This window comes from Argiope bruennichi, chromosome 11, assembly GCF_947563725.1.
Source record: "Argiope bruennichi chromosome 11, qqArgBrue1.1, whole genome shotgun sequence".
Taxonomy (NCBI): domain Eukaryota; kingdom Metazoa; phylum Arthropoda; class Arachnida; order Araneae; family Araneidae; genus Argiope; species Argiope bruennichi.
In genome coordinates this window covers 102,585,622-102,595,597 of record NC_079161.1, presented here as the reverse complement: position 1 = coordinate 102,595,597, position 9,976 = coordinate 102,585,622, and the positions used below count along the sequence as shown (strand labels likewise).

Genomic DNA, 9,976 nt, shown 5'->3' with positions numbered 1-9,976 from the left:
ACAACTCAAGATATTGACGACGCAATCTCAAAATTCACTGCTTCAGTTGTCACCGCATTAAACCAAGCTTCTACAGCTAAAAACATAAAAGGCCCTCCCAGAAAACTCCCTCCTGAAATTGTTAACAAAATTAAACTCAAAAATAGATGGCGCAAATTTTGGCAGTTGACATTCTACCCACCATACAAACTTTTGTTCACCAAGCTACAGAATGAAATTAAAGATGAAATTAATGAATACAACAATAACTCTTGGAAAGAACTCCTGGAAAGCCTCAACCCGGAAGACAACTCCCTTTTTGAATTCAACCGAAAACTTACCAAGAAGTTCTTTGCTCTGCCACCGATCCTGGATACGGATGGGCTAAAATACACCCCGTTGGGCAAGGCCAATGCCTTCCTCCATTCTCTGGAAAACTCCTTCCAAGTCAACCCTGAACCCTACTGCAACAACCAAATCCGAAGGGTCAAAATTGCTGTCAATGATTTTTTCAACCTACCACCACAGCCTTCCAAACCAAAACTTTCCTCCCCCAAGGAAATCATAGACATCATCAAGAAACTGAACGTCAAAAAAGCCACTGGTCCTGACGGAATTCCTAACAAAGCCATTAAGATGCTCACCATTAATGCAATCACCCACCTTACAAAAATTTTTAAATGCCTACAACTTAACCACTTCCCATCTGTCTGGAAAATAGCTCATGTTTTAATGTTCCCGAAACCTAATCAAAATCCAAAGCTCCCTGGCTCCTATCAGTCTCCTTAGCAACATTGGCAAAATCTTTGAAAAATTAATACTCGCCAGGCTCACAGAGTTCTGCAATGAAAATAGCATAATCCCAGATGATCAGTACGGGTTCAGGAAAAATCACAGCTGTGTCCACCAACTCCTTCGGGTGACCAATACCATCTGCGAGGGCTTCAATGCAAAGCTTATCACTGGAGGTGTTTTTCTGAATGTGAGAAAGGCCTTTGATAGAATGTGGCATGATGGTCTCATCTACAAGCTCATACACCTTAAATTTCCATACTATCTCACAGCAATTATTTCAAAATTTCTCTCAAATCGCTCCTTCCAAGTTAAAAACCAACATTTCCTCTCTGTGATTGGGACCATCCAAGCCGGTACACCTCAAGGCAGTGCCCTTAGTCCTCTGCTATACTGCATATATAATTCCGATTTCCCCAAATCGGAACCTGTCATGAATTGCCTTTTTGCAGACGACACTGGTATTTTAATTCAAGGTGCCACGCCTAAATTTGTCATTAAACAGCTCCAAGGTGCGTTAGTCAAAATTGAAGAATGGTGTACACGCTGGCGTGTCTCCATTAACACAGATAAAACACACGCCATCTTATTTCGTAAAGGTCATCCGAAAAAATCTCTCCCACAACTTACCTTCGACGAAAATCTATCTTGGGACAAGGAAGTGAAGTACCTCGGCCTCATCCTGGACTATAAGCTCACCTTTAAAAACCATGTCAATTACAATTCAAATAAATTCTGGGCAAAAGTCCACGAGATTATCCCACTTATCGGTCGTCACTCTCCACTTTCCCTCAACAACAAAGTTCGTCTGTTCAAGATAGTTATCAGGCCCATCCTTACATACGCAGCCCAAATTTGGGGGCTTGCTGCAAAAACACATCGCAATAAAATCCAAATTCTACAAAACAAGCTACTCCGTATTATCACCAACGCACCTTGGTATATCCGCAACGACGTAATCCGAAATGACCTCAAAATTGAAACCATCGAAGAATACATCACAAAACTTTCCAGGTGCTTCTTCCAAAGGATCAATGATCACCCAAACCTAACCATTGCTCAATAAACCGATTTCGCCCACTGTAGCAGCAAATACAACTTTCCTTATGCCACCACAAAATGGTCCTTTCCTCTCAAGCCTCCGTAACATTGTTGCCTTGTCCAATTCTCCCCCTGCTATTTTAGCACCAAATCACTTTATTTTTTTCACTATTCACCTTTTTGCACCGCATCATCGCTCTCATCTCACCTGGTCTCATGACCGCACTTAAAATGCTGGGGTTGATTCTAGTCACCGGTACGCGCCAAATTTTATAGCTAAAGTCGCCAATATGGCAACTCCTCTACGCTTCCAATGTATGGCAACCCTGTTAAGAGAATGCGGTGATGTCGGTGACGAATCGGGGGTGTCATCGGGGGTGTAATGGGGGGTGTCATCGGGGGTGTAATTTTTAACCAATCAGGTTCGAAATTACTTTGAATTTCAACTAATTAGGTCAAAATGCAGCGTTTAATTTCTGCTGCTCCTCAAGTCTTCTACCGTATTCTTTCTTTTCTCTCTTCGCTTTCTCAAGTGGTGGCAGCTTTTCGTGGATTGGATTTATTCAGATTTCTTCTGCTTGTCTTCCCCAAGTCTTGTTAAGTATTTATTTTCTTACTGTCTTCGATTTTTCTTGTGGTGCAATATGGCTGGTATGAATGTGACATATGAGGAATCCCTTAAGTTGATGTTTTTTTTCGATTTAAAACGTTTGGGAGCGAAAGCGTGTGTAGAATGGTGCATGAAAATGGGTTTAATTGCTGATGGGCGGAAGTGTGCTGAATGCGGGCAGGATATGATTTTAACAGAAAGGAAAGATCTGGGTGATGGTGTTAATTGGGTTTGTAGAAGGCAAGGGCATTATTGCAAATTAAGTATTCGGGCTAATTCATGGTTTGCAAATTCTAGGATGGATCTGTGGAAAATTTTATTGGCGACGGCCATGTGGGTTACCCATTCATTTATTACGGAAGAGGCCGATATCGCAAGGCAAACAACGACAGACTGGATGAGTTTTTGTAGGGAGGTATGTGTTTGTATGCTTGTGAATGAAAGTGTTACACTTGGGGGGCCGGGTAAAATTGTTGAGATTGACGAATCAAAATTTGGGAAACGAAAGTTTAATAAGGGAAAGATGGTTGAGGGTGCATGGGTTTTTGGGGGTGTTGAAAGGTATTCGAACAAATGTTTTATGACTGTGGTACAGGATCGAACAAGTGAAACTTTGCTTTCGGTACTGAAAGAATGGGTTATTCCGGGTTCCACAGTAATGTCTGACTGCTGGAAGTCGTACGATTGTCTCTCAGAAGAGGGATTTGTGCACCTGACAGTCAATCATAGTCTTACATTTAAGGACCCGGATACAGGTGCCCACACGAATTCAATCGAGGGGACTTGGGCAGCATGCAAGAGATCTCTGAAAGGAACGAGAAGAGTGAAAGACGGTATGGACGGCTATTTAGCAGAATACATTTGGAGGCGGTGTCACCGCTCCGGGGTTAAATCGACTACCCGGCAGTTCTTTGAATCAATCATAAAAGTGTACCCGCCTAACAAAGAAATTGAAAAGGAGTAATAGCTGCCATACCGACGAAAAGGAGTAATAGCTGCCATACCGACGAAAAGGAGTAATAGCTGCCATACCCACGAAATTCACATGGTAACAACGGGTGAGTTGAAAAAAAATTGTATTTTTATTTTTGTTCATTTTTTAAAATTTAACACTGTTCAAATTGTGCAATTTTTAATTATTTTTATTTTCTGTAAATATTAATGAGAAACGTTAATTTTTAATTTTTATGATACTTTTTATACTAATTATTTTTAATTTTTATAAATACTTCTTTTTGTATACTTCATGACAAATTTTTCTCCGCTGTAATGGACGCTGTAATCTTCAGAAAAAAATCTCTGAACACAATTCTGAAGATAACTGCGTCAGCTGGCTTTGGAGAGAAAAATTTGGCGCCAAATCGCCAAAAGGTACCCCTACCTAGAACTGTCCCAAATGCTGTTTTAGCCAAAACTTCTCAGGGTTTCAAATTCAGGTACCACAGTCATATTCATACTGAGTAGAAGTGTTTTTCACTGGCACTCAATGAAGAATCCAAAGTCAGTCAGTCACCAACCTCTTTCAAGACCATTTCCTACTTCTGTGTAGACCATTTTCGCAATGCTCCAAGTCATAGTCGATCGGAGATAGCGCCCTACGGGCGCCGGCGCTCCTAATTGATTCCTTGTGTCCACCAGCCTCATTCAAGAGATTTTTTTTCAGTTATTTTTCAGTCATTCTCTCGCTAGCTACCGTCATGAACGGTGGCGATATGGAGGATGCAGGGAGCAAGCGCTTTCGCGCTTATACCCACGACGGTATGTTAATCGATAATAATGAAAACGAATCGAATATTTCGGAAGCACCTGACTGCCAGATCTGTTCGCAAAGAAAATTTACCGAGATTGCCATATTTGGTATCCAGATGGAATTGGATGGACTGAACAAAGCCATGAAATGCTGGATCAAAAACCCAAATCTGCCTCAAGACCATCCCACGCTTATGGATATCGATGCAAAACGTGCTGACGCCATCTCTCGTCTGGAGGAAGCGCAAGGTAATCTTTCAACTCTTGTCTGTCAGGATGAAAATTGTAAATGTAAATTAATTCCTAATCCCCCAAACTTCCTTAATGAACCTGAAAAGGATAAATTTCAATCCCCCACTAAAAGAAAAACTGCAAAAAATAACCCCCCTCAAAAGGTTGAGTCGGAAATTACCACTCGAAATAAATTCTCACCGATAGCTAACTTAAAAGAGCGCGAAACTGAAGCCACGCCCACTAAAGTCCTGCCGATCATGTTGAGGTATGCGGATAAATTTAATACTATCTTTGCCGAAATTCAAAAAGTTTGTGGCCCTACTGAGAAAATTTTTAACAATGGTTTTATCAAAATTTTTCCAAACTCAATTGAACAGCATCAAAAAATCCAATCGTTTGCCACTTCACAAGGCTATGATTATTATATTATCAAACCTCAAAATAAACGACCCTTTAAGGTTGTGATTAAAGGTCTTCCAATTGACCATGATTCTTCAGAAATTTTCAATCATATCAAAAACGAACTCGGTTTCCCGGTTACTAAAGTTGTCCAACTAACGCAAACAAGAACAAAGAGGGCGCTGCCGTTCTTTCTTGTTGAGCTCGAAAGAAATGATGAAATCAATAGCATTTATTCTGTTAATAGTATAAATTATCTCCGCGTTACTATCGAGCCATATCGTGCACGCAATATAACTAGGCAATGTTTCAAGTGTAATTATTTCCACCACAGTGCAGATTGCTGCAACATTAAACCACGCTGTCTTAAATGCGGCGAAAATCACGAAACAAATGCCTGTGCAATTAAAGAAAAGGTAGAAGTACCGAAATGCATCAATTGCGGTAAAAGTGGGCATGTTGCCTCTTATAGAGGTTGTGAGGCTTTCCCTAAGACTACTTTCCCCCAACAAAATCGTTGTTGTTGTTGGGTTTATTGGCGCAAGAGCCATTCTTGGCCATACTGCGCCAAGCGTATGGTTCAATTTCATCCCATATAATAAGTGATTAAAATTTTAAAAAAGACGGTGGATTCTAGTAAAAAACGGACATTTTTTTTTAAAAAGTAGCAATGAATGCATGAAATTCAAATGTAACGATGATTACTAATGTACAATAATTTTTTTTATAGTAGAGAAAAAAAAGACAAAGTTTTAAAAGCTGAGTAGTATACAGAGGGATATAGCAATAAATATCAGATACAAGTAAAAAAATCGATAGATTTTAAAAATTTAAAAATATTTGGATGGTATGTTTCACCTACCAGGTCTTGCATGTTAAGATTTGACGAGTGGAAGAAGTAACGACGATGAACTTCAAAATTAGGACAGACAATCAAAATATGTTGAATACTAATCTCAATATGACATTTGGAGCATATTGGTGCCCTTTCACCAAAAAGGAGATGGCGGTGAGTATATCGAGTATGCCCTATAGGGAGGCGAGTCATTTTGACATCATTCTCACGTTGTCGTAGAGTAGGCCATAAACCAACTGTGGGCTTGATGAAATGCAACTTATTGTGGATCTGCAGATCCCATGCCATCTGCCATTTAGAAAAGATGTGTCGTACAAGGGACCGCTTAGCATCACAATATGGAAGAGATTGCGTTAGAAATAGTGTTGAAGATTTAGCTGCAAAATCTGCCCTTTCATTACCGGTAATACCTGCATGCCCTGGGACCCAACAAAAGAGAATTTTAAAACCCCTATTTTCTAGGAGTCGTAATGTACACAAAATTTGAATAGCAATAGGGTGCATCTGACAGTGATAATGAGAGAGTGTCTCATTATCACTGTCAAATTATATCGAAATGTCAAAAATTAATGTCAAAAAATATCGAAACAAGATGGTTTCGGCGAACAAACGCATTGCGTATTTGAGATTCAAGGTGAATAAGATTATCAACTGTGGATCGACCTCGACGAAATCCACTCTGAAAGGGGGAAATACAACCTTTTTTCTCTATTTTATACATGAGACGTGAATTGACCATACGCTCGAATGTTTTACATAAGCAACTAGTCAAAGCGATCGGTCTATAGTTCAGAGGATCTACCGGATCTTTCCCTGGCTACAGGATAGGAATCACAATCGCCTCTCGCCACTGTTCTGGAAACACTTGCTCATTCCAGATTCTGTTAAAGAGGTGAAGGAGATGAAAGAGAGAGGATTCGTCCAGATGGCGGAGCATGCTGTATGTTATTCCATCAACACCTGGGCTAGTATCACGTGTCCGAGAGAGAGCCTTCTTTAGTTCATATATCCGGAATGTGCAGTTGTATGAAAAGCAACTGCGAGTTTCGAATTTTAATTTTAGTTGTTCTGCCCATCTCTTTTTCTTGAGAAAAGCTGAATTACAGGAAGTAGAACTGGGGATATCAGCAAACGTTTGACTCATGATATTCACAGTGTTCAATGGGGAAGAGTAAGAAGACGATCCAACGGTTAATACAGGAAAAGTAAACTCTCTGTATATGCCATTGGCCGTCCGGACTTTCCGCCACACTTGGGCGCTGGATGTAGTAGAGGTAATTGAGGAAGCGTACCTTATCCATGAAGCTCTTTGGCTTCGACGTCGTAGACGGCGCGCATTTGCTCTTGCCTTTTTAAATGCAATGAGGTTTTCAGTTGTAGGGTATCTTCGAAAGATCCCCCATAATCTCTTTTGGTTCCTATAAGCTTCACGACAAGCGTCGTTCCACCACGGTTTGTGATATTTTCGTAGAAAGGATGAGCGCTTAGGAATTGTAGCATTCGCAGCACCAATGATACAGTCGATAACATTTTGAACCGCATTGGTAATACTAGTAGAAGTAAACATTTCATCAGTAATCACTGCTTTCCTAGTAAATGTACCCCAGTCTGCTCTCTGGAATACGTAAGTCTGTGGATAGTGCGTCGCATTGTTCTCATCAGCATGGGATATGATCAAGGGAAAGTGATCGCTATTGTATAGATCACTTGCCACTGTAATGTTCAGCAAGGGGAAAAGTGCAGGAGTGCAAATAGCCAAATCAACAGAATGAAATGTACCTGTGGGTTCATGGAAATGTGTCTTCTCGTTATTATTGAGCAGAAGAGACAGTTATCAGAAATAAATTGTTCTATCTGTCGCCCGCGAGAATTTGTTCTATCAGAACCCCACATAGTGCCATGGCCATTGAAGTCACCTAGCAGTATGAAAGGTACTGGAAGTTGATCAACCAGAATGTTAAGATCATTTTGAGAGATAACATCATTTGGTGGTAGATAAATACAACAGACTGTAACTAAGGTTTTGACGTGCACCTGTACCGCCACAGCCTGCAAGGAAGTGTGTAGGTTTAGGATAGTACTGGGATAACTGTTGGAGGTCAAAAGGCACACTCCACCAGAAGATAAGCCAGTAATGTTATCCTTTCGGACACAATTATATCCACGTAACTTCAAGTGCACATTTGACTTCAAGAACGTTTCTTGAAGAACTATACACACAGGGTGTGTGGAATTCACGAGAGCTTTGAGGTCTTCCAGCTTTGTCCTAATTCCACGACAAGGAAATAAAAGAGGCCATTAATAAGTGGGAGGGGGACTGTTATCAACGCCAGTGAGAGGAGTTGCCGACTGTTCGCCACCCATGTGGAAATCTTCATCATCCTCTGAAGGATGGATTTTTAATAGCTTAGAATTAGATGGATTCCCAAATAAAGAAGGTAAGTCCTTGGTGGCCAGACCAGCTTTGCCTATCTCAAGAGCAACTGACTTCCGAGATTTCAAATCTTTCAGGGAAGCGCCTTTCTTTGAAAATTTCAAAGTCAAGAACTTTCGGGCTTTTGATATGCGTGACCTTTTCTTAAAATCAGATGATTTTGCCTTTATTGGACTTGAAATTAAGTCAGAATCGGAATCGCTTGATAAAATGGTTACAGGTTTTGTTTGTGCCTCACAATTTCTGAGTGATTTTGTTACGGAGGCGTAGCTACGACCTTCTGTTGGAGTCTGCGCTAACACCAGTCGTCTGGCTTCCTGAAACGATACATCTTTTTTTACCTTCGTTGTAACAATTTCTTTCTCGAGCTTCCATTTGGGGCAGGCTCGTGAGAAAAAGGTATGCTCTCCCTTGCAATTTGTGCATTTTTCTTTTAATGTGCAGTCAGTGCTCTCATGACCAGCTTCAGCACAACGAGCACATGTCAGATTGCCACAACAATTAGCCTTTGAATGGCCAAAACGCTGGCATTTAAAGCATCTCAAGGGATTGGGAATAAATGCCTTCACATGTAATTTGAGATATCCTGCTTTTATCGATTCTGGTGCCTTAGGGGAATTAAACGTGAGAACTAGATGCTTCGTTTCAAGAAGTTTACCGGCACGTCGAATAGTAATACGACGGACATGTGTCACTCCTTGCGAGCTTAGTTTCTGAGTTATTTCCTCCAGTGAAACATTAAACAATTCACCGCAGGTTATAACACCTTTGGATGAATTAAGCGTTCGATGTGCACTCACATTTAATGGTATCGTTGCTAATGCTTTCAATTTCAGCAGTTGCTGAGCTTGCTTGCGGGAATTCACTTCCACAAGCAAGTCTCCAGAATGTAATTTTCGAATTGAAACCACTTCTCCGACAGTGCTTGATATAGCTTTTTGCACTAAAAATGCTGAAACTGTATGAAAATTTTCTTCATCTTTGGTTCTTTTAATCACGAAAAATGATTCAAAGTGTTTTGTAAATGCATTTGATACAATTGGTTGCCCACTGAAGGGAGCACGTTTGGATTTGCCCATACGATATTAGAAGTGTTTCAGGCCCGACGGCACCGCCCACCACGGAGCCCAACAAGGGAAGGCAGCCACCGGCTCTGGCCCTTCCCAGCCTCGGCGCTTACCTTAGTGCTAACGGGAACCTATACGCTCGCAGTTACCCCCTGGGACAGTGACCACCCTTAACGCCAAGCCCAAGGAGTAACCCCTTTGCTTGATCCCTAGCAGACTAGCCACTCAGGTGACCAGCTACCAGCCGATTGAAGCACAGGGGACCACAGTACACCACCCGTCTTTCTAGTGGGTTGCCAAGCACGGCCAACACGTGGGGTTTTGGCTGTCCATGAGAAGCAAGAAGCAAACAGAGCGGCGACAGCTTCTCATGAAGAGCTCCCCCGCTTGCCGTCGAGGGAAGGAAAGACACAGCAGAAAGCGTAGGGGAGAGCGAACTGAAAGGGAGTATAGATCCCTGGGTACCTCGGGATTGGGACACCCGTACTCACCTATAGTAGGTGAGCCCCTAAGGGGACAAAGAAAATGGAGACAAGGTGGTTACGATGAACGAAGAATAAAAATAATAGGAAGTAAAGCATTACGAATTTCGGTTTCCAGTAGGATTATATTATCAGAAGTTGATCTTCTTCTACGGAAACCACTCTGCAATTGCGGTATGCAGCCGTGTTTCTCCAGTTCGTAGACCAAGCGAGCATTTACCATGCGCTCGAGCGTTTTGCATAAACAATTCGTCAGTGCAATAGGTCGATAACTAAGAGGATTAGATGGATCCCTGCCTGGCTTTAATATTGGAATCACCAGAGCTTCTTGTC

The 9,976-nt window shown here is 41.4% G+C and overlaps 2 protein-coding genes across 2 annotated transcripts; one reads left to right on the top strand and one right to left on the bottom strand.

Annotated features, from left to right (window-relative positions):
• The first annotated feature begins 2,456 nt into the window (after positions 1 to 2,456).
• LOC129956819 (uncharacterized) lies at positions 2,457 to 3,386 on the top strand. The gene has a single exon (XM_056068768.1). The coding sequence runs from the start codon at positions 2,457 to 2,459 to the stop codon at positions 3,384 to 3,386; it is 930 nt and encodes a 309-aa protein (XP_055924743.1).
• A 4,572-nt stretch (positions 3,387 to 7,958) lies between these two features.
• On the bottom strand, positions 7,959 to 9,173 carry LOC129956818 (uncharacterized). Its single transcript, XM_056068767.1, has one exon. The coding sequence runs from the start codon at positions 9,171 to 9,173 to the stop codon at positions 7,959 to 7,961; it is 1,215 nt and encodes a 404-aa protein (XP_055924742.1).
• Positions 9,174 to 9,976: the final 803 nt, after the last annotated feature.